The 23,327-nt window shown below is 38.9% G+C and overlaps 1 protein-coding gene across 1 annotated transcript in view; it reads right to left on the reverse strand.

The window, feature by feature from the left end:
• The window catches only part of VPS13A (vacuolar protein sorting 13 homolog A), a 210,696-nt gene that overhangs the window by 151,156 nt on the left and 36,213 nt on the right, over nucleotides 1-23,327 (reverse strand). The window contains exons 8-19 of the mRNA XM_056118801.1: nucleotides 22,046-22,105; nucleotides 18,563-18,643; nucleotides 17,566-17,623; nucleotides 12,926-13,053; nucleotides 12,382-12,488; nucleotides 11,450-11,621; nucleotides 6,971-7,033; nucleotides 5,978-6,113; nucleotides 4,953-5,050; nucleotides 4,470-4,612; nucleotides 1,220-1,409; nucleotides 1,021-1,135 (exon numbers count right to left, since the gene is read on the reverse strand). Coding sequence (XP_055974776.1) covers nucleotides 1,021-1,135; nucleotides 1,220-1,409; nucleotides 4,470-4,612; nucleotides 4,953-5,050; nucleotides 5,978-6,113; nucleotides 6,971-7,033; nucleotides 11,450-11,621; nucleotides 12,382-12,488; nucleotides 12,926-13,053; nucleotides 17,566-17,623; nucleotides 18,563-18,643; nucleotides 22,046-22,105 — 1,351 coding nt within the window. The remainder of the gene's footprint in view (nucleotides 1-1,020; nucleotides 1,136-1,219; nucleotides 1,410-4,469; nucleotides 4,613-4,952; nucleotides 5,051-5,977; nucleotides 6,114-6,970; nucleotides 7,034-11,449; nucleotides 11,622-12,381; nucleotides 12,489-12,925; nucleotides 13,054-17,565; nucleotides 17,624-18,562; nucleotides 18,644-22,045; nucleotides 22,106-23,327) is intronic.

A 23,327-nucleotide genomic window follows, 5' to 3' on the forward strand; every position in this document is an offset into this window, starting at 1 on the left:
GTTTATTTAATGTCTGAAACTTTACACTACAGATGGTGCCATTGAACCAAACATTCTGATCAAACAGATAGAGGTTAAGATAGATCCTAAGAGTTGAAATGTAAAGGGCAATGATTAAATCAAAAAGACTTGTGCATAAAGTTTTACAATTTTATACAATAATTGATGCAGAAAGCTCACTATTTGGAAAGTTCATATTTTCTTAGGATTAGCCTTATTCATATCTCATCACTACCAACCTTTCTTTCCCAAAAGCCGTATTCCCAGCTCAAAAATAATTTTATATTTGTGATACCTTATTAGTACACAACTGGAAGGACTGGAACACAACTGGAAGGATTAGTGCATAATTGAAGAGATTAAGTGTAATGAAACTGGCATATTTTAACATAATCTTTGGGAGGTGGGCATACCCAGAAGGGTTCAGGGCTTACTCCTCGTTCTGCATGCAGGGGTCATTCCTCGTGGACTTGGGGGACCATATAGGATGCCAGTAATTGAAACCCCAGGTCTGCCACACATGCAAAGCAAGTTCCCTGCCAGATGTACTAATTCTCTCTGGTCCCCTTAACATAACAATTATAAGATTTGTTAATTAAAGAAAACGTGTTGTAAGGACACTTGATCCCTGGCATCAGGTCCCTAAGCGTTCTCAGCATTACTTGGGAGACCCCCATAAATTAAAATGAAAAAATAAAGACTTGCACCAATTCACAGTATGTGGATGATGAGTGCCTAGAATGTGTGAGGCCCTGAGTTCAATTATAAACAGGAAGCCTGAGGATGGAAGAAAGGAAGGAGGAATGGAAAGGAGAGAGAAAAAAAAAACAGAGGAAGAGAGTAAGAATGGAAGATTGCTGTATCTGAAACCGAATATAAAAGTACTATTTTCAATTAAACTCTGGCTGGTTCAGATATATAAATTTAAAGTTCCTGTTATTAAAATTAGTTTAATATGACTGAACATTTGGAATAATATAGGATACTGTGCTTTATTCACTGAGCAATTCTGACATTTACCTGTTGATGTCTTCTCACGAAATTCTTCAAGTTTTGTCAAAGTTGCTGAGGTGAGTTGTGTTAGATTTACCTGTTCTGGAGGTCTGAAGAATTCTATTGTACTATTCACCGTTCTCTGTAAAAATAAGCACCATTAGTAGGAGCTTCAAATGTGAAACAAAGTACATATATTAAAGTTAGGAATTTTCAAAACACTTACTGCATCATATATGATTTCTACAGGTTCAGCTTCTATGATACACCTTTGAGCAACCGTTTCATCTAATGGATTTATCTCAAATATAATTTGAAAAAGTGATGTGGCATCATTCAGTGAAGACAGGAGACGAGGCTTTGTTGAATGATCTGGTGAGCCGGTAACATGGAATGAACCTACCCTGATTTCAAATCTGCAGGAAAAGAGACAGGACAAAAATTAACTAGTAAAGTTAGTATTTTTCAAAAATCTCAATTTGAATTTTCTGATAGTCCATTTCATCCACATTAAAGAAATTAAACAACTATTCAAACTTAACTGACATAGATGAACTGACAAAGAACTCAATGCATATGTTACTTTATAAATGGCAAAGCAACTAAAGGTTATCACATCCAATTCCCAACAAAGAAGTTTGGAAAATGCCATTTCTTATTAACTGTAGGTTAAAAAAAAAAAAGCCAAACTGAAAAATCAATTCCTCCTAGACTTGTAAGAGCGAGTAAGACACAAGGCAAGATTCTGTCCCCCAAACCAGAAAGACAGAATAAAACAGGCAATCATGGCTTATCTAAGCCTAAGGCAAACTTGAACTACAGCCAATGACTTGCTAGGGAGCCAACATGGATAACTCTTAGGAATTAAAACTCAAGGAGCATGCAGTCACAGAGGAACCGCACAATATTTTTAGATATACCTGCAGAAATCTGACCAAGTTCCCACTGGAAATATTAGAGTAGAATTCACTTCAGACAAGGGGAAACATAACCGTTTGAAAAACAAGTCAGAGAACTCACTTCTTAAACAATTCTTGTTCACTGGATTTTCTAGAATTCAATGAACTGAACCTATCATGACGGGCTATTAATAGACCTCAAATGACCTGCATAAAAGAAATGCCCAATTCCAGTCCCCTCTAGTCAATCCTGCCCCCACATAAAGGAAAACTGTGAGGAAATTCTCCTGAAATCCACAGACTAGAAGCAGACGTTGATTTAAAGTCAGGACTGAATTTGGGGCCAATTTTAGGCAGACATGTGCTCAGACACTTTGAACTATCGACCTGGCCACAAGGTCGTTTCCTTTTTTGTGTGTTTTGTTTTGGAGGGGAAGAGTTTATTTTGGTTTGGAGGCTACACCTGGCAAGAATGCTGAGGGGCCCATACACAGCACCAAGGATCAAACCGAGCTGACGCCCATAGTCGCATCCTAGGAAAGCACCTCAAATTTTGTACAAACTCTTGGTCTCTTCAAGCTGTTTTTTGCAAAAATGTACAAAATGATTCTAAACTTTGTATAAAAATTCAAAGGACCAAGAACAGAAACAACCTTGTAAAATAATCAACCGAAGGAGTCACATTACCTGATTCCAATTGTGCTACAAAGTTTTAATTTTTAAAAAGTCACTATGGTACTGAAAGAGGGTTAGTCATAATGATGGGTAGAATTAGAATTACAAGTTCAAATATAAATCCTTTTAGTAATGATAAACTTTTGATAATAAACACATGAAACAGAAGCACAAGATCATTAGCCATCAGAGAAACAAATCAAAACCACAGTGAGACACCACTTAGAGCAGTCAGAATGGGCATAATCAAAAGACAGAGAAACGCAGACAAGGATGAGGAAAACCGGGGGTCTCACACAATGCTAATGTGTAAAGTGATTAGTCCAAGTTACTTTGGAGAACAGTTAAAAGGTTTAACAGTTACTATATGAAACAACAATTTCACCTTTAGGTATATACCCTCCCAAAATTGGAACTGTTTTAGACACAAAATACTGCCAGTGAGTATTGTTAGCAGCATTATTCATACGAGCCTCAGACTTTAAAATAAACGTATCGCCTGATGAATGAGCAAACAAAATGTGGTATATCCACATAATGAAATGTTAAAGAATGAAGTACTAATTTACTCTGTACTATAGATGAATCCTGACCTAAACACACCATTCAAAATTAAAGCAAAATTAAATCACCAAAAAAAAGGTCATTGTAAATTCTGTTATATCATTTCACGCATACAGAGCCCAAAACAGAGCAATTCTAAATATGTAAAGTACACCGGGGAGCCCCAAAGTAATAGTTCAATGAGATGGAGCACATGATTTCGTGCAAGAGGTCCCCAACAGACCCAGAGGAGAACCCTAAGCACCAGGCTAGGTATGACTCAAAAACCAAGAAAAGCCAGAGAGGACCAGGGACTAAACGTATGCGCTCCCATAAGACACAGGGGCACAAGCTCCCAAGCATGACTGGATGGAGTGACTCTGGAGGGCTGGGGACGGCCAAGGCAGCCCTGGGTGCCAGCAGCAGGGTCCAAGGAGCACAGCATTCCTGGCCTAACACAAAGCACCACCCAGGATCCCCCAGAAAACCAAGTACTGCTAGACTGCAGAGGCAGAACGGGAACTAACAATAAAGGGAATTTTACTTTATTTTGAAAAATATTTCGGAAGTGGTCGATGGTGCTGTTGTATGACCCTATAAAATATAGCAATATGGATCCAAACTACAATACCAAATGAACTGGATACAGTAGATGAGGTGTACATAAGTGGGTGACGTGTATAATTCCCAAAACTTTGTTCTGTTTTTGTTTGAGGGTAATATCTGGCAGTGATCAGGGCTTATTCCTAGCTCTGGGCTCAGGGATCACTCTGATGGTGCTCCGGGAACCCTATGTAGCTCCAGGGACTAATCCAGGTCAGCTGCATGCAAAGCAAGAGCCTCACAAGCTCTACTATCTCTCCGGCCCAAAATTTTTATAATTTTTAAATGAAAATAAACCAAAAATATTCTTAAGTGCCATAACGTTAATGCTGTTTCTTTTGCATGCTGACTTTTTAAAAATCATTCTTTGGGAGGGGTGGGGGGTGGGGTTTTATTGGGGTTCTTCATGGTAAAAAATAAGTATTGGTAAAGGGAAATGTGTTTGATATTTGCATGACTGAGACATAAACCTGAAAGCTTTGTAACCTTTCCCACAGTGATTCAATAAATAAAAAAAAAAAATCATTCTTGTCCATTTATGATATCTCGGCAGTTTTTCACTAAATGTCATGACTAATTTAAAAATACAAATACAAATAATTTAAAAATATATATTATTAAGGTAAAATCAAAGTCCTTAAAAATATAAAAGAAAGTAGGAAAGATAGTATAGTGGGTAAAAGAGATAAAGGTATATTATAAATACTCTACAACTATCATCAGATTTCCAATAGATAAAATATAATAAATACTTACTTAAATGCTTGTGCTCCTGGTCTTTGTACAATCATGCTGCTAAATTCTTCTACTACAATATCTAAAAGCTCAGATTTTTCTTGTTTTTCTCTTAGAACAATAGACATGCTTTTCAAGTGAACAAAAACTTTCATGGCTTCAAACTAGAGTATGAGAGAAATTAAAAAAAAATACATTCACATATAAATATACCATCTGTAGCACTGTCCTCCTATTGTTCATCGATTTGCTCAAGCGGGCACCAGTAAAGTCTCACAACAAATTGTGGGACTTGTTGTGAGCCCCCTAAGTAACCCCAAATATTAACATGAAACATTAAAAAGTAGAGGACAATTTCATCACTCAGAAATTAAAATGAATGCTGGGTACAGACTCAGGAAAGGTCACAGAACAAACTAACCATGTATTTCTGAATTAAAAATAGGTCTATTTAACAAATGTTGAAGTCTAAAGCAAGTTTTGGGCAAGGTTAGATCAACTTACTGTTTTGGGCAAGGTGGGATCAACTGCTGTTTCACTGTAGCCAATTGCTTCATAGAGTACAGTCTTCTCCTCAACAGTCAACATTTCTTCAAGTATTGCTTGAATTTAGAAAATGAAGTTTCGTATGAATTCTACTATATGTCATGAATACTTATTTTTTTTTGTTTGGTTTTGGTTTGTTTTTTAAGTTTTTGGGCCACATCCTAGAGTGCTCAGGGATTACTCCTGGCTTGGTGATCATGGATCACTCCTGGGAAGGCTTAGGGGACTGACCATATGGGATGCCAGGGGTAGAACCGAGTCACATGCAAGGAAAGCCCTTACCAATAGTACGATCTCTCCAGTCTAGGTTCTGTCATCTTAACCAATAACAAAACTAACCAATAATTTGCCTACCTTCAATAAATTACATGCATTTTACTTTAAAAATAAAGCTTTTAAGAAATTATAAGCACTGAATGTTCAGAAGGTACAGGAAATTTTAGGATTATTTTAAAAATATCAATTGTTTATTTAAGCACTGCAATTTCTGAGTCAGAGCTTACAAGCTGTGCCGTGCCACTGTGCCACGCTACACATTGGGCAGAAAAAGTAGAGAGTGTAGGCCTCATCATTTGCCACATTTCACAAGGATCAAACCAACAGTCAAAATCCTACAGTTTGTCAGCACTCAGTGACACTAACTGACAGACCCAGGGCACGAACCTAAAAGCACCAAAATCCCTAGGAATGTTTGTCCACTATTGTACTATAATAATTATATTATACGTATATATTTTATAAATGTTAGCTAAAACGTCTCATTTATATATATATTTATAGCGGATTAAGGTAATTAAAAATATATCATGTATATATGATCATATATGATTATATACATATGCATATATATCATGAATATATAATCATATATTTAATCCAATCAGGAATTTTTTTTGCCGATTTTAATTTCACATCTTATAAGACTAGTTACAATACCATAGCCTGATAATTAGCTGTGCGGGTATAAGAGAAAGTGAACATACTTCCAGGCTTAACGTTCGGCTGTTCTTTAGTTTGTGGTGGTTCTGACCAAGTCCACAACCAGTTGAACCATCCTTTATTTTCCTCTGAATCTTCTTCTACTCCTTCTTTGTAAAGCTTGTGCCCAGCTTTCTTTGCCTAAAATGAACATTTATTAATAAACGACAAGTTATCCTGTACTCGAATCTCTCAATGTTAGTAATGTGATTTCCAAAGTGACATCTACCTGAGTTAGTATATAAAAGTAGAACATACTTGCAACATTAGCCAGAAAGCAAGTTAGGATTACTAGGCTAGATAGCCCATTTTCCAAGATTGTAATCACAAAGAGAAAAAAAAAAAAGAGGGCCAGAGTGACAATACAGTGGGTAGGGCTTTGCCTTGCGTGTATCCAGCCTGGGTTTGATTCCTGGCAGTCCATACATATGATCTGAATACCAACAGAAGTTAATTCCTGAGGGCAGAGCCAGGAGTAACCCCTGAGCACTACTGGGTGTGGCCCATTTAAAAAAGAGAGAGAAAGAAAAGAAAAAGACTGGATTTTTCCAAATGTCATAAAAAATCTGATAACATATAGAAAATAAGCTAAGTAGTTTGCAAAAAATGACTTCCCATAGATCTTCTATGACTCAGGAGACAGAGATAGTACAGCAGATAGATTGTCTTGTACAAGTCTAATCTAAATCTGACCCCCCCATATCAAAGCACCACCAACAGTGACCCCTGATTGCAGAGCCAGGAGTAAAAGCCTAAGAACCACAAGGTATAACACAAAAACAAAACAAAAACAAAAAACAAATTTTTATGTTTTTAAATGCATATAGCAAAATACTGTAGTTTAAAAATTCTAGAGTCTCTAGATTTTTTGACAGTTAAGCAAATCTGCATTCCTGCTAGGAAACAGTATTATTAAAGTACAAAAATATAACACAGCATCGGCCAATATAATATGTTTATTTACCTTTAAAACCAAATGAAATGTAATTCAGATTTACCTCAACTTCTGCCTGCTGTCTTGATATAACTATATTAAATACATCCAAAGATTTTTCCAAGTCCTAAAAATATAAACAAAAACACTTAATTTCACACAAAAAAAACACTTTAGTATCTATCAAACTGCTGAACTAAAGGAAAAATAATAGATGGTTGAAAACAAAATACACTGAAAAACAACAAACTCTAATAAGGAAAGTCGTACATGCATCTCAAGCTGGAAATAGTAATGATCAAGTAACCTTTCAAATAAAAAATATCATTTGTATCTTATACATGAGTTACAATTCTAAGATTTCCAAACACATATGTAATGTACCATTCAGGGATTGTTTAAATAACTTTTATTGTGGAGCAGGAGAGAGAGTACAGGGGTAAGGCACCTGCCATTCACAGCCGACCCCAGTTTGATCCCTGGCACCAGAAAACCCCTCAAGCACCACCAGGGCTCACATCTGAGCACACAGCCAGGAGTACCCCTGGAGCACTGTTGAATGTGGCCCCCAAACCAAAAAATAATATTCATAATAATAATAATAATAAAATTACTTTGACTTGGATTTTAACTAAAAACTATAGGTAAGGTAGTGACCCTTTCAACTAAAGCTACAACTATACATTCTTCATGTTACATGTGCAGTTGCTGTTATCACTAAGAGTACTCCACATGGAGTGAAAGAGATGTGAAGGCGGTAGCTTCAAGCAGCTGCTGATATCCTGGGCACCATTGTCTCCAGAACACTGAACATCAGCAGCATGTGCAGCGTGGCTATGGCTGACCCTGAAGTTCAGGCTCTCGCCAGCTCCACGGAGACACACTGAAGCACTGGAACCCAATGCCGAGAATCACTGGCAGTCCCAATGAGCACAACATGGGAAACCCTGACTCAGGACGGAAAGGATTCCAACAGACAGATGCAGGCATGCAGTAGAGCCTGTGTAAACCTCACACTTTTATTATGGCTGTGGAAATACACTAAGACATTCTCATCAGTATGACTTTGTTATTTCCGTGATGACTTGAAGATCAAGCCACTACTTCCACCAATGAGAAGCAATGACGACCTATTGTCATCTACAAAAAACTGAATTCAGGCTCTACTGTCCACTCAACACCTGGAAGGTTCAAGAGCTAAAACCAAACCTATGAGTAACCACGACAAAAGTTTCTCAACCCAAGCATTTCTAATGGCCAAACAGGAATGTGCATCTGAAGACTTCCCATAACAAAAAATGTAAATGAACCTCAATCTCAGGGAGACCCTTAATTTGACATTAACCTAGATCCAGAAGGTTACTACACTAATTAAAATGGCTAGTTCCCTCTAAGTTGTAAAAGAAACCTCAGTAGAATATACAACAATGCTAAAAGTAAAATAGAGAACTCTCAACACGCACAATATGAAAGCTGGTGGTGAAAACTAGAATACAAAAGAAACTTAAGAGAAAAAGCACTTTGTCTAGAAAAAAGGTCTGGTTAAGTTTAAACAAGAAATGCATATAATTAGAACTTGAGAGATAGTAAAACTAGAAAAGGAAGGAAAGACAGATGGACTATAAATGTGCAAACGTCACTAAATGTAAGCATAATCTGTATAGAAGACAAAGAAATTACTCTATTATTACATATATGATGGCTTAGGGGAAATGCAGTAGAAACAAAATAAGAGAAGACAGGAAATCAGTATAGAAAACACTGGAGTTTTTGAATATAAAAAGCCATAATAATGTCACACAAAGAAAGCTAAAACTAAGAATCCCGCCCTTTCCTTAGCATGGACACAGGGACACCTCTGAGCTGTGACTCCTAGGGCCCTGCTAGCATCTGTGTCGGCCCACTCCCCAGTGAAGGGAGTTGCATCTGCTAACATCGATTCTAAACCTCCCAGCTGGTATGCTGAAAGAACCAGAAAACTGTATAGTCCTCCCGGCCTGGCCATCAAGGACATCTTCCCTAGCCTAGTGGCTGCACTGAACCCAGAACTATGGATGCTAAACGCATTACTCCACCCCACCCACACACTCTGGTCAGGTGGGGGAACTGGTCAGTGACAAAAAACCCTCTTAGTAACCCAAATGACAGGAATAGATATGTACCTTCCTATTACAATCAAATACCATCATTACAATATACTGAAAAGTCTAGATAACAATTGTAGTTTCTTAATATACATATACTGATCAGATCAGAACTCAGGTAACCAGGAATCTAAAGTTCTACTGTCATCCATAAAACCATGAAACTACTGGCAAACAGCACAGAAGTCCAGGCAAGTCTTAAATTCATCAAATCCTCAAGCCTGGTGAAGAGGGACCTCAAATCAACACTCCGCAATTGCCATGGAAATTAAGCAATTACTGGAAGAGAAATTCAATCAATTCAAAGAAGAACCTGATTAAGAGTATCAAAGAATCCACACAAACAGAATTAAAGGAGCTAAAAAAAAAAATTACAATAGCAATTGCCCTCCCTGGGATGGGCGTGACAGCTACAGCAACTTCTGGGGCTGCAGCTGGGAATGAGAATACTGAGGCAGTGTTGTTTTTGTCGTTGTTGTTGTTGTTGTTGTTGTTGTTTGGGGGGGCAGAGATAATGGGACAGAAAGCAACACCCAGTGATGCTCAGGGGTTACTCCTGGCTCTGCACTCAGGAATCACTCCTGGCAAGCTTGGGGGGATCATATGGGGCTCAGGGGATCGAATTCAGAGTTTTATCTGATGAACCACCTCCAGCACCATGTTAAACTCATTCACTGGCCATGACCCAAAGACTCATAAATAAATCTCAAAAGAGATTGACAAGTTGTAGAGATTCTTTCAGACCCCTCACAAGGCAGAATCGTCCAGTACATCCCAGAGTGGGGGCAGGTTAGCTCAGTACCCGCCCAAACAGAGCCCCGGCAGCTGAAAAATGCCATACTCCATAACTTCTCCCCTGCTCCCTGCTGGGCTCCACTGCTCGGGATAAGACTCTTCCAGAAATTAATCTGCTGGAAAACTTAGGTATGCAGGTTTTGTGACTGAAATCCCGAAGCTTTCATGGAGTCAGGGATGGGATACCTCCTCACAGCTCCCTGTACTTCCAGAAGCCCTGTCAGTCATCTGCAAGCCCCAAATCTGACACCCACTTAAAAATGTAAGTCCAGCTGTATCACCCTGTTAAGTATTTTGGACTTCCTGAAGTACTCAACAACTCAAATTCTACGACACTATTAAACCAAGAGTAGAACACCAGATTGAATGATATAATGCAGAAGGCATCCAGTCTCAATTAACCAAATATCAACACAGAAGGGTTAACTTATAACAACATCTTAGTAATCTCCTATGCAAGGGCTTAATGGCTCCATGGTGAGATACGACAATCTTCACTGACTTTCTGCTGAGGAAACAATTTTTGATCATTTTTTAAAGAAATCATAGCAAGCAATATAAAATAAATTATTTATTTATTTTGAGGGCTGCTATTAGGGCAGGCTTACGGAGTGGCTGGGAAAATTAGAGGTAATGGTGGTGGGAAGGTGCAATCATGGTGAGACTGGTGCTGGTATATTGAATGTCCATAATAAATCATCATGAACAGCAATGTAAATCACAGTGTTTATATAAAATGTAAGAGGAAATAAAACTTTTCAAAAATAAAAAAAAAACAAGCCTCAGAAACAAAATTTTGAATGCAGAGAACCAGATGAACAAATTCAAAGACAAAAATCAATATCAATAATGAAATGGCAAAAGAAAAATGAATCTAAGGTACTTAATAAATAACAGCAAGAAGAATAATCTCCAAATTATAGAACCACCAGGAGAGGAAAAAGAGAAAGGAAAAAGAACTTTGGTGGAAGAGAGCTTCCCAGTTTCTGGAGGGAAGCTTGAGCAAAAAGTGAATGCAAGGTTTCATAGTGGGGCTCCCTAGATCACCCTGGTCCCTAGATTATAGAACTGAGGACAGGGAAGGAAATAAACTGAGGTGAGGGGGTGGCTGAGAAGAGGTAAATGAGAGGTAACAGATGCAGGGGACAGGGGTCTCAGATACATCAGTAGTATACAGGTGAAATATATATATATATATATATATATATATATATATATATATACACACACACACATATATATATATTTGAATCAAAAAGATTGCACTGGATCCAAACAAATTTAAAAATGTGCCTGTCAAGGAGGTTGGGGAAGGAGAGTGGTGGAGATTGGAGGGAAACTGGAGACATTAAATAGAGGGAAGTTAACACTGGGAACGGGATTGGTGGTGGAACACTGTATCCCTGAAACTCAACTATGAATAGCTTTATAAATCACAGCATTAAAACATTTTTTAAATTTAAATTTAAAAGGAGAAAGTATGAATACAAAAAGATTAAGGAAAACACAATGTCAAAGTTAGAACAAAGAAATAAGAGGCGGTAGTCTTTAACAACTGAGTTCCAAGTATAAAATATTCGATGATTTTTTTTTAAAATACTTGCCTCCAAAGAGTTGAGAACTTCGAAAGATGGCTTCCTTATTGTTAGCTTTTTTTTATACAGTTCTTTATATTGTTTCATTTTTAACCTATGTTTTAAAATATGCTTCCATGACCACATCTGTAACCTGGGGATAACATTTACTTCAAGAACTCCATGTATAGCATAAGCCCACCTAGTAAAAAACAAACACAAGACCCATACAATTAATATGTTCAAACCAATAGCATAAATATTGTTGATACTGCACTTTCTCTAGCATATATAAAACAGACTGGAGATATACATTCTCCCAACTTTTCCTGTATTAATATATTAATTTTATCATTCGTTCTGAAAATCAGCAAATATATTAAGTTTTAAGATAAATATAACATAGCTCTACAGAACTATTGAAGTACTATCAGATAAGATCTAAGTCTCCCAAATAATAATTTAAACAGTCAACTGTCAGTTCTAGAAAAAAGGCAAACGTTTAATGAATTAACAATATGTTCAGTTTTTAAAACAGATTACAAGTTATAGATTCAAATACAAGTTTAATAATGAAGGTTTAATAAATCTGGTATGATTTTGAAAATATGTATGATGACACTGCTAGATAACAAAATGTGATCTAACATTTAGTAATTCAAAAAGATATGTGAATGGTACGTCAGTATGTCCAATTATAAATTGTTTAAAAGAACCCATTAAGTCAATGTCGTTCGTTTTTAAATAAAAATGAGATAATTTCCAGCTATAAAACAAATCATAGTTTATAGCAGACTTTTAAAAATTTCTTCTAAAGTCAAGAAATTCATTTTTATTCCATTTTCAAAAAAATACTTGATAATTCTGTGATTGTAACTCAAACATGAACGCTTGTAACTATCTCATGGCGATTAAATAAAATAAAAAAAGGAAATAAAAAATAAAAATACTTGAGAGTTTACCATTTTCTTGCATTTTTATGAAGAGGTACATCAGGTTTGAATTTCCTGTATGGCAGATTTTGTGTCATCATATCAATTGATTCAAGAAGTTCCATAACACTGAAATACTATTTAAAAGAAAAAAAAATTAAAGCTCTACCCCAGATTTTAAGTGTATCCAATCATAAATGTTATAAGATAACTTAATTTCCATTTAAAACTGAGGCCAGAGATATGGCTCAACAATGAAGTATACTTCTCTCTTATATTGGAGACTAGATTCAATACCCAACACAGCAACACCATGAACAACACAAAGAAAATCTTAGTTCTGTTGGCAGCCAAAGAGATAGTACAATGGGTAGGGTGTTTGTCTTGCAAAAGGCCAAAGTGGGCTCAATCCCCAACAATCTATATGGCCCTATGCACCAACAGGAGTGATTCCTGTGTGGCCCAAAACCAAAACCAAACAAACAAAATCTTAGTTCTTGTTTTCAGACTCACAATTTGCATTTACACAAACACACATACACACACACACACACACACACACACACAAAATTACCTGAGATTTCTTAAATTCAATTGCTATGTCATGTAATTCAATTTCTAGGTTCATTTTGGGGGCAGAAAAGTCAAAATCTGACCGGCGATTCATCTGAAGTTTGGCATCAGCAGATATAGGACGAAATACTGAAAAGCAGCACAATTTTTTTTTAACACAAATTTTTTAACTGTGTTAGATTTCAAGAAACTCAAATTACTAAAGAGTAAAATAAGCCAGTTTTATGTATTCTTTCTACAGTTACTAAATTATCAAAAATCTGCTCAAATAAACTTTTGATTAGTAAAGAATATTATTTTATCTCTGTCCTGCCTATAATCAATGTTTTCTGTATGTATAACAAAGTCCAAATGAACTCCTCTCAAAACATCGATATAAACTCTTGCAAGTAGAAACACACTCAAGTAATTCAATAAAATCATTCTAATAAGGTACCAGAATGATAGTACAGTGGGTGGGGCATTTGCCTTGCACACTGCTGACCTAGATTGAATTGCCATCATTCTATATGGTCCCTCGAGCACCGCAATAACACATAAGCAAGGGAGAGAAAATCAGTGAGTTTGATCAGGATAACCTTGTCTCAACCTAAAATCTAAGGATTTGCTCTCAACCTTCTGTATTTTGTGCCTAAATGAGTAACAGAAGTGACCAGTAATAACAGAATATGGAGGTCAACTATCCACAGCTAATTTATATACAAAGATAGCATACTACTTGTTTTAATTATGCCAGTAACCTCACACTTAATTCTTTTATATATTAATCATCCAAAAGTACTTTTAATTTTAATGAAACATGACTTTTATCAGGGCTGGAGCGATACACAGTGGGTAGGGCATGTGCCTTGCACTCAGCCAATATGGTCAAACAGAGTTCAATTCGTCCGCCCCTCTTGGAGAGCCTGGCAAGCTACCGAGAGTATCTCGCCTTGCACGGCAAAGCCTGGCAAGCTACCCGTGGCGTATTCGATATGCCAAACACAGTAAGAAGTCTCACAATGCCACAACCCGCTCGAGCAAATCGATGAACAATGGGAGGACAGTGACACTGATAACTTATCAACTGGAGATAAATAAAATTCATCATGGCAAATGGACACAACAATAAGCAATAAAGTTACAAGTGAGAAGAAAAGGCATACACATAAATGAGTGGATAGAATAAAGAAAGATTTATAAGTATACAAGTAAGACAACATTACTGGGGAGGAGATGGCTGACAGGCTGCATGTATGAGGCCCCAAGTTCGAGCCCTACACTTCATTTCCACCCTCAAGACTGTCAGTGTGGCTCTAGGAATCTCCAGCACCGCTGGCCTGCAGCACTGAAGTGCATCTCTGGGCCTGAGCACTGAACTGTTCAACAAGGTTATCCGAGTATCTGAGAGAGCTGACTTCAGAACCAACTGCCCGCACCAGCAGTGTGTGGGAGCCACAACCTTGAGAAGAATTCAGAATTTGAAAATTAGGATTATTAATTTTCCCCAAATTGGAGAGAGGCGGGGGAGCTCTGGATGTGGAAGGGGTTCCAAACCCAAGAGTGCTCTTCTCAGAGGCTACTGCTGGCTCAGGGGTCATTCCTGATGGTGCTCAGGTGTTCCTGGAGCACTAGGGTTCAACCCTCAAACCCTTATCTGTAAAGCCATACATACCCTTCCTGGTAATAACAATTTATTCATTCCTGGGATGAGGCCTCTCCCTAACTAAGATTTTAGCTCTCCAACTCTAATTTCAATATATAATATTTCCCAAATCCTGACCTCTCACATCAACTGTTTTCACTACACTGTAGTAAACTTACGTGGGTCCTCAGGCTGACAGACCAATCATACAACACTCCATTAGTCTACCTATCAGCTAAACCCATGATGCAATCTATTTTTGGACAACCGGGAAAGTTAGGAATGATTTTCATACTTTTACTATTTTTTTGTTTAGTACTTTTGGAAGACACCCAGTTCAGAACTACCCTGACTCAGAAGTGGCCCAGGAAGTGTTTGGGGGAACCATATGTAGTGCTAGGAAGACAACTGGGGTCAGTCACGTGCAAGACAAGTGTCTTTCTATCTGTGTTGTCTTTCCAGTTCTGAGTTTTACACTTTCAAAAAAGAATATGTGATATCGAATATACGGCTGAAAAATACAAATTATGTGGCCCTTAAAAATAATTTGGCTACCCTTGAGAACCCAGTGAAGCTTCTGATGTTGTAATATTCTAGCACTCAGCAGAATCTTGTTACTGTTATTACACACATATAGAATACTGCCCCTCACTCCCACAGGTCTTGGATACACCCTAGAATTAATTTCCCCTGTCTTTGGACTACATCTGGCAGTGTTCCCAGAGTGTTCCCACTCTTGACTTCAGGGTTGCTCCTAGAGTTGCTTGGGGGTTTATTTAGTGAACAAGATCAAATTCAAGGTTCCTGCTTGCCTCGTAATCCTTTTAACTATCTTCCTAGCCCAATAATTTGTTTTTAACAAGTTTTCCAAGTCATATTGATGCAAATTTAAAGCACGGTGTGAGAACACAAATCAATTCACTTTATCATTTCCCTACACAGGCTATTTCAGAGCCTCTTCTCTCTCCGAAAACCTCCTGGAAGAGAGGAGGAACACAAAAAAGAAATTCCATAAGCCACTAACATCAACTATATTTACTCCACCTGGGATTAGGATGTCTCTCATTAATGAACTCTTAAGCAAAAGAACTGGCCGTGCTCCTGCCTGTTGCAAAACACGTCACATGTGTGCTAACTTTCATCTCCTTTCACACATATTAACTTGGAACTCTCCCATCTCTTTCTCCCTTTTTCAGGTTCTACTTCACCATTCCCATTACAGCCTAAACTGCTCCCCACTAAACAGAATTAAAAGAAACTCCCCATTTCCTCTGACGTCTCTAGCAGCTATTCCAGCCATCAGTTTACTGCCTGAGACCTTAAACCTCCACTTCACATCTGCTCTGAAAGATCATTTGGGATCTTTATTTTTTCTTTCCCAGCTGGTTAGTTCAACTTAGCAGTAGAAGGCTCTGGGGAGACAGCACAGAGAGAAGGCATTCAGAGTCCTGGACCCACGTGCTCAATCCCCAGTTCCTGTACTGGCCAGAACCCCTATGGAAGGAGGTTGGCCCGGGCAGGCGCCAGCAGCTGTGACCAAAGGCAGTCAGTGAAGGCTTTGGCACTGCACACTCACAGGCAGGGGGCAACAACCTCCCCCACCCCCAACTCTGCCAAGCACTTCTGAGTGGGGAATCAAACTTTCCTTGTTTAGGTTACATGCAGTTTCTCTCTTCTCAGGATCCTGACCAACAAAGCAGGAACTAACCAAGAGGGGGGAAAAAAAAATCAAGCATGGCAGTCTCATCTGTTTATGAGAAGAGAGTCACGAAAACAGATCCTATTCACAACCTGTAAAAGGATAAGTAGAGTAACTATAAGATCCATTTCAGGAACTAATAATCACAAAATTAGAATGATACAGAAAAGTATACAGCTAGAGCCAAGAAAATAATTTCAGGAAGGATGTTCTACTATTAATAACATCAGGCAACTAAATCAAGAAACAAAGTTCTCCATCACCAATCATATTTCTGGGTACCTTGAGGGGAGAAGAAATTGCATTTCTTTCCTCTGTATATTTTAGCAGCTTATTTCTAACTACTACATACAAGTTTACTTCAGATAATTAGGAACCATAAAGAAGTATTAATAATAAAAATATATATATATGGAAGGGGGTGGCCGAGCTATATCCGCCTGGCTAAAGGGATCATTCCTGGCACTGCTCAGGGGACTACATGCAATACCAGGGACATAACAAGGGTTGGTGTGTGCAAGGACCTTACTTGCTGTACCTAAAGAAGAAAATATTTACCTGCATATTAAAAACAGTATCACACTACAGAGAGCAACCCCGTTAAATTGTATTGTCACTGTCACTGTCCTCCCATTATTCATCGATTTTGCTCGAGTAACGTCTCCATCGTGACACTTATTACTGTGTTTGGCATATCGAATACGTCACGGGTAGCTTGCCAGGCTTTGCCGTGTGGGCGGGATACTCTTGGTAGCTTGCCAGGCTCTCCCTGAGGAGCAGAGGAATCGAACCTGGGTCGGCCAGGTCAGCTGTGTGCAAGGAAAACGCCCTACCCACTGTGCTAAATTGTATTATCATGTAAAAACGTCTTTCAGAGATTCTCATAGTTATATGAGAATACGCTTCAGAATCATTAACATCCTTTTTTTTTCACACCTGAAGATGTTTAAGGGGACGACATGCAGTGCCTGGAATTGAATGAAGGTTGACCAAGTATAAGTAATTGGGGGAGTTGGGGGTCTATGTTCATTTTTACTATATTAATTTGAGGTGACCATCACATCCTCTTCTTACTGGACACTTTCTTTGCTATAGCTTTGAAATATACCCAAAAGCTTCCCTGCTACAAATGATAAGTGTTTTGCTTGCATGTGTGTGTATATACATTTAACTACAAAAGAAAATTATAAGGAATATGGTGACAACAATGATTAGAAATTTGCAATGGTAGCACTATTTCATACTAACTACATAATTATACTTTGTGTTAACTGAACAAGATATATTCTAACTGAACTATCTTGTGAAATAAACTTACCAGATTCATAACCTCGTGGAACAGCATTTTCTTTCACAATACCATTCTTCAAGTTGGCCTACCAGAAGACAAATTGCTTTTACTTTTATTCCTGTTAATATATCTTTATTCAACACAACTATTAAATATACAAGAAAAATGTGTAATGGCAATGAAAAAACTAAAACTTTTAAGTTTAGCTTAGGACTCAATTACGGAAAATATTTCAGTAGTTAGACAATATAATACTAAACTATTATCATAAAACAAAGCCCTCCTTCCAAAATTAAATGTAGGGGATCCCAAACTTAAAAATTTGTTTTACCCATTTTCGATCCGTGGTACTACATGTGGTTCACTGGGCACCACCAGTAATGATCTCTAAGCACAAAACCAACAGTAGTCCTGAGCACCACCGGATGTGACCTAAATATCCTCCCCATCCATTTTTGGTTTCTATACATATTTTATATGCCGCTATACCCAGGATCATCTCAAAAACTCTCAGGAAAAAGGGGGTCTTCAAGGGAAAAAGTTAAAAATGTCCTGACCTATGGAACTATTAAGATATATGTGTATGGGACCAGAGAGACAGTACAGCAGGTAGGGCACTTGCCTTGTGCACAGTCGACCCGGGTTCGATCCCCGGCACCACATATGGAGCCCCGCCAGGAGTGATCCCTGAGCACAGAGCTAGGAGTATGTACCATCAGGTGTGGCCCAAAAAAACAAACAAACAAAAAATGATATATGCATACATGTTTAGACATGTTTGCATTCAGACAGAAAAAATATTAATTCAACTCATGAATTAATTTGGATTAACTAATCCAAATTTTAATTTGGATTAACTATGAATTTGGATGTCATATTTTAGATTATAGTTAATAATGGGTAAATTGCTAGAAAAAAGGAATACTGGCTATATAGTATTTTAATAAATGACTAAGAATAAAATCATGTAAAAATACAATCCCAACAAATTTTCAAACGAACATCACAAAAAAATTTTACTTACCAAAGATATTTTAGAATCATCATGATAGAACATCTGAGATTTTACATTCCAATAGGCAAAAAGGTTATCCAATCGGATTAACTGAAATTAAATCAAGCTTATTATATGTTTTTGTTTGAAGGATCTTAAACATTCTATTTTTGAAAGTCTTAATTACCTTACTTTTAAAAAAAAAGCAAAATTTTCAAAATTGACACAAATCTTAATCCAGTGTTTTCTGAAGTCGTCCCTCACCACACTCCCACCCCGTCCCCACAAGCAAGATCCAGATGGGAGAGGCAGGGCACTGGTCCTTTGTTCAATTCACATAGATTTCCAGCGGCACTGGGTAATTTTTTCTGAAAATGGGGCTATAGGCCACGTAAGTTTGGAAACCTCAAACCTAGTCTACATATGGCTGGTGATGGCCCGTCCAATGCAATTTAAAATGCTCATAGGACCCCACCACCACCACCACCGCCAAAACCTCTACAGGATGCTCTAGGAATGTGACAACGAGATGCTGAACTATTCCCCAGCATTCCCAATTTCCGACTAGAGGGAGGGAAGATCCAGATACCAGAGAATGAGCAGGGGTGGGTGTTCAGGTGGCAGGAGAACCAGGGCAGCAGTGACTGCAAAAACTCCTTCACTTGTGTCTCTCCTTGACTCAAGAGGGGCGGACACTGTGGATGGAGAGTGGCCAGGTGGAAAAAGACGTTTTGCAGAGAACAACAGGATACTGGGGCTAAGTTGTGGGGAGCAGACAGATGCCAGCAAGGGTGACCCAAGAGTGACCCAACAGTCAAGAGCCAGGTGAGAAGGAGAAGACTCCTCGACCCTGATGCTGGAGGTTCTCTCCACAGACAGACCAGATGGCCCCTGAATAAAGGGCAGGGACTGATGACCTATCCTGTGAGGTCCAGACACAAGGAGCCAAGACGGAGCCTGAGCACAGGGCTATGGTAACTGGAAGGTGTTGCCCCGCAAAGTCCCTCAAACCTCCCCGAATCTTGCCTGAGTGAGCGGTAATGCTCCAGCAAGCCTGGGGCCTTTTCTGGGGTCATATTCACCTAAAGGACTCTTGGTTCTGGTTAAGAGCCCAGAGCACGAAAATGGAGGGCAGTTTCTAAGGAGGGGGGTTTTACTGAAGTGCCTTAGCTGTATGCACCTGTGACTGTTAGTGAGACAGCAGACTCCGAGTCTGGGCCCACATGTCACCTGCAGAGATAGTTCTCTCCCTTGCACCCAACTAAAAGGCTTGGGAGGAAGGAAGCACAGATGAGAACCTGCCCAGGCAGAAGCAGCACTGATGGGCTGAAGCAGAGGGAAAGCTGGACGGAACCAGCCTACAGGAGAGGGAGGCCACAGATCTCCATGCCACGGAGCTCAGACGCGAGCCTCAGGGGGACCTTGAGTGGCCTGGCAGGACCCTCAAGTGCTTCAATGTGAATATACACACAATCTGGGTAAATACCCTACCATGATATCCTGCAGCCTGCGATTCTGGATTAAAGGCCTAATAAGCTAAGGGAAATCAACCCCTCAAATTAATAGAGAAATTTGCTACTAATGATGAAGCAAAACAAAATCTAGGAAATGCTCAAATATAATAATGTACTAGCATTCTTGAAGAGTACAAAGCAACAACTGAAAAGAAAGACTGAGTTTTGAAGATTTTTAAGGAGAGACAACTAAAAAGCTTCAAAAAATAAGGAACTTATAAACATAATAGCTGGGGGCTTGAGAAATAGTTCTAATTAGTAAAGTGCATGCCTACCACTCAGGAGGTCCGGAGTTCAATCTCAGGATCAATGTGTCCCCCAAGCACCATGGGATGGTCCTGGGACCCCAGGACAGCTCCAAGTCCAAGGAAAATACTACCAGGCCCATACTATGAAGCCACCAGCACAAAATATTCCAGTTCCCTCTTTCCCATCCCTAACACTGATGTTTATCACCCTATTAAAGTAAAAGGAACCCTCATCCAGTTCTGGTAGGAATGTCTAGCTCAGCCTTTATAGAAAACAAAATGGAGGCTTCTCAAAAAAAAAAAAAAAGCAGTAATTGACAGAATGCCCTGACCCCACGTCAGGCTGTCTTCACTTGTGCACCTTGGAGGGGGGCAGGTTGAGTTCCCCTCCCCGCCCCAAGCAAAACCCTGGCAGCCAAAAACCTCCAGAAGCCAATCACCGCCATGTTCAAGGCCACTCTCCACACGCTCAGACGAGCCTCACCCAAGAAGGAACTGGCAGAGAAACCCAGGTACGCGGGAACCCATGACTGAGATCTCCAAGCCCACTAGGTACGGGACTAGATCTCCTCCCCCCAGTTCCCCAGTTTTCCTTGGCAGTCACACCCGCAAGCTGCCCCTGGTTCCATGTAATCTCATCAACGGCCAAGGCCCAGAGACTATAAACTAAAGCTCCTGGAAGAGAGCGATGCAGAACGTTCTGGACCTCTTATACTCTAGCCCACTTACATACCAAAAGCACAAATGGCACACATTTGTTTGGTTTTAACATGCTTGTATTCTCTTATATGTGAGCTTAAATGGCTCCAGAATAAAATACAACAACCTTCACACACTCCTCTCTTATTGCGGTGGGAAGGTGCTCGGTCGTGAGATTGGTGTTTGAATATTATCTATAATGAACTATTGTGGACTACTTTTAATAAAATCCTGGGCCGGAACAATAGTACAGCAGGTACGACATGTGCCTTGCATACAGCCAACCTGGGTATGATCCCCACCACCCATTATGATCCCCCAAGTTGCCAAGAATGATCCCTGAATGCAGAGACAGGAGTAAGTCATTAACACAGCCAGGAAAAGGGGGTGAGGGAAAGGAGGAAGGGGGGGGGGGGAGGAAGTCCTGCAACTCACTGCTATGTGGATGGATCGAGAGGGTACCATACTGAGTGAAGTCTGAGAAAGAGGGGCAGATAGAACACAATCTATCTCTGACATGGAATATAAACATAGTAAGAGAATAAAAAATAGCCAATGGAAACAAATCTCGAGAGTCAGCTTGCAGAACTGAGTTGGTCAAGAGACAGGCTAGGAGAATAGGAGAGGACAGGGGAATATCAAGGGAGAGATACTGGCACTCTGGTGGGTATTGGAATATCACATGCCTGAAACACTACTCTACAGTATTATAAATCACAGTGCCAAAAATAAATTTGATGGTGGGCTGAAGAGGGGCACAGATGGGAGGGTGAGGGATCGAAGTCAAGTACTAACAATACCCTTCTGTTGGCCAAAAATTTTAACTGATAATAAAAACAGTATATTAACACATTTCCTACTAAGTATTACATAGTATATCCTAAGAATACAGTAAGCAAGAAAAATGAAAATCTTATCAGGAGAAACATGAAGAGAAAATATATTACACTTATTGATAGAAGCTACGTGGATCCACAGAATTCAACCTGTGTGGTTCAAGCCACTGTATCTGCTTTCCTCAGTTTGTTACAGCCACAGCATTCTAATTTTACCTTATAAAATAGTTTCTCGGTGTCCGCATGGAAATGTGGAACCCAGTTCTGATTAGTTGTCTGAAAAGGAAAAATAGCAAGAAGATGACAGATGTGTGAAACACTAAAGTAATAAATAACATCTATGAAACACTTTAGACCAATTTCACATGAAAACATCATCTTTCAGTGTTTTAACACTCAAAGAATACTAATTGATCAGACAGAAAGCTGCAGTTTCAAGAAGTTAACTGCTTTAAATAAGAAAATAAGCAACTGCACAGGTTGAGAAGGGAAGGGATTATAGAGAAATGGAAGAAGGGCCAGAGTGACAGTATAGCAAGGCACTTGGCCTTGCACTTGGCCAACCCAGGTTCAATCCCGAGCACCCCATACAGTCCCCTGAGGCACCAGGAATGATCCCTCAGCATAGAGCCAGAAATAATCCCTGAGCACTGCCAAGTGTGGCCCAAAAATCCAAAAGAAGGAAAAAAAGAGAAAGGAACAGACAAGAGGGAGGGCAAAAGAGGGAAAGAGAGGGGTGAGTGAGATTGTAGAAGCCTCAACTCAGGGGTGTGAAAGTGGTTAGATTTGATCTAGTGAATGGTATTAATGGTACGTGAGTAGAATTACTTACAGGAATAAGAACAGGAGTAGGAACAAATGCAAATCACACAGAAACTAAAACAGCCTAGTATACAGTCAGAGAAAATAGAACAGTACAAAAAAAAAGGTGAAATCATGCGTGTTACCTGAGTTTAGATTATAAAGGAATTATTGAACTATTTTGTAACAAATCTATAGACTACATTCTAAAAGTAACAGTCATCTTGTACAGCAGTTATCATAAATGTATTTCAGGAATGTGAAATCATCTGAAGAGCTTTTTAAAACAGATACTAAGCCCCATTGTAAATTTTTAATTCAACAGGTCTGGTGCAAGGAACAAGTTTACGAAGGCCATCAAAGGAATGGTCAAAGCACAGCTGTCACAGTTACCAACGACCATCACAATGCCAAACCCAACAAACAACTTTCCACCCTTATTTTTTCCATCTAACAGCAGTACTGGACAATTTATCACACTCAACATCACTTAATTACTTTTGTCTTTTTTTAATTGCAAACAAACCAAGTTTTTATAAGAAATTACAGACCAAATCCCAATAGAAAATAAAAGCATAATGAATAAAATAGTATAAAGCAGTTAAACTGATCAAAAGTCAACACATCCTCAAAGCCCTGGAGAAAAACAGGACTTGTACAACAATCATGCAAAATATTACACAAACAAACCTATAAG

The sequence above is a fragment of the Sorex fumeus genome, unplaced genomic scaffold (assembly GCF_029834395.1).
Source record: "Sorex fumeus unplaced genomic scaffold, SorFum_2.1 ptg000038l, whole genome shotgun sequence".
Taxonomy (NCBI): domain Eukaryota; kingdom Metazoa; phylum Chordata; class Mammalia; order Eulipotyphla; family Soricidae; genus Sorex; species Sorex fumeus.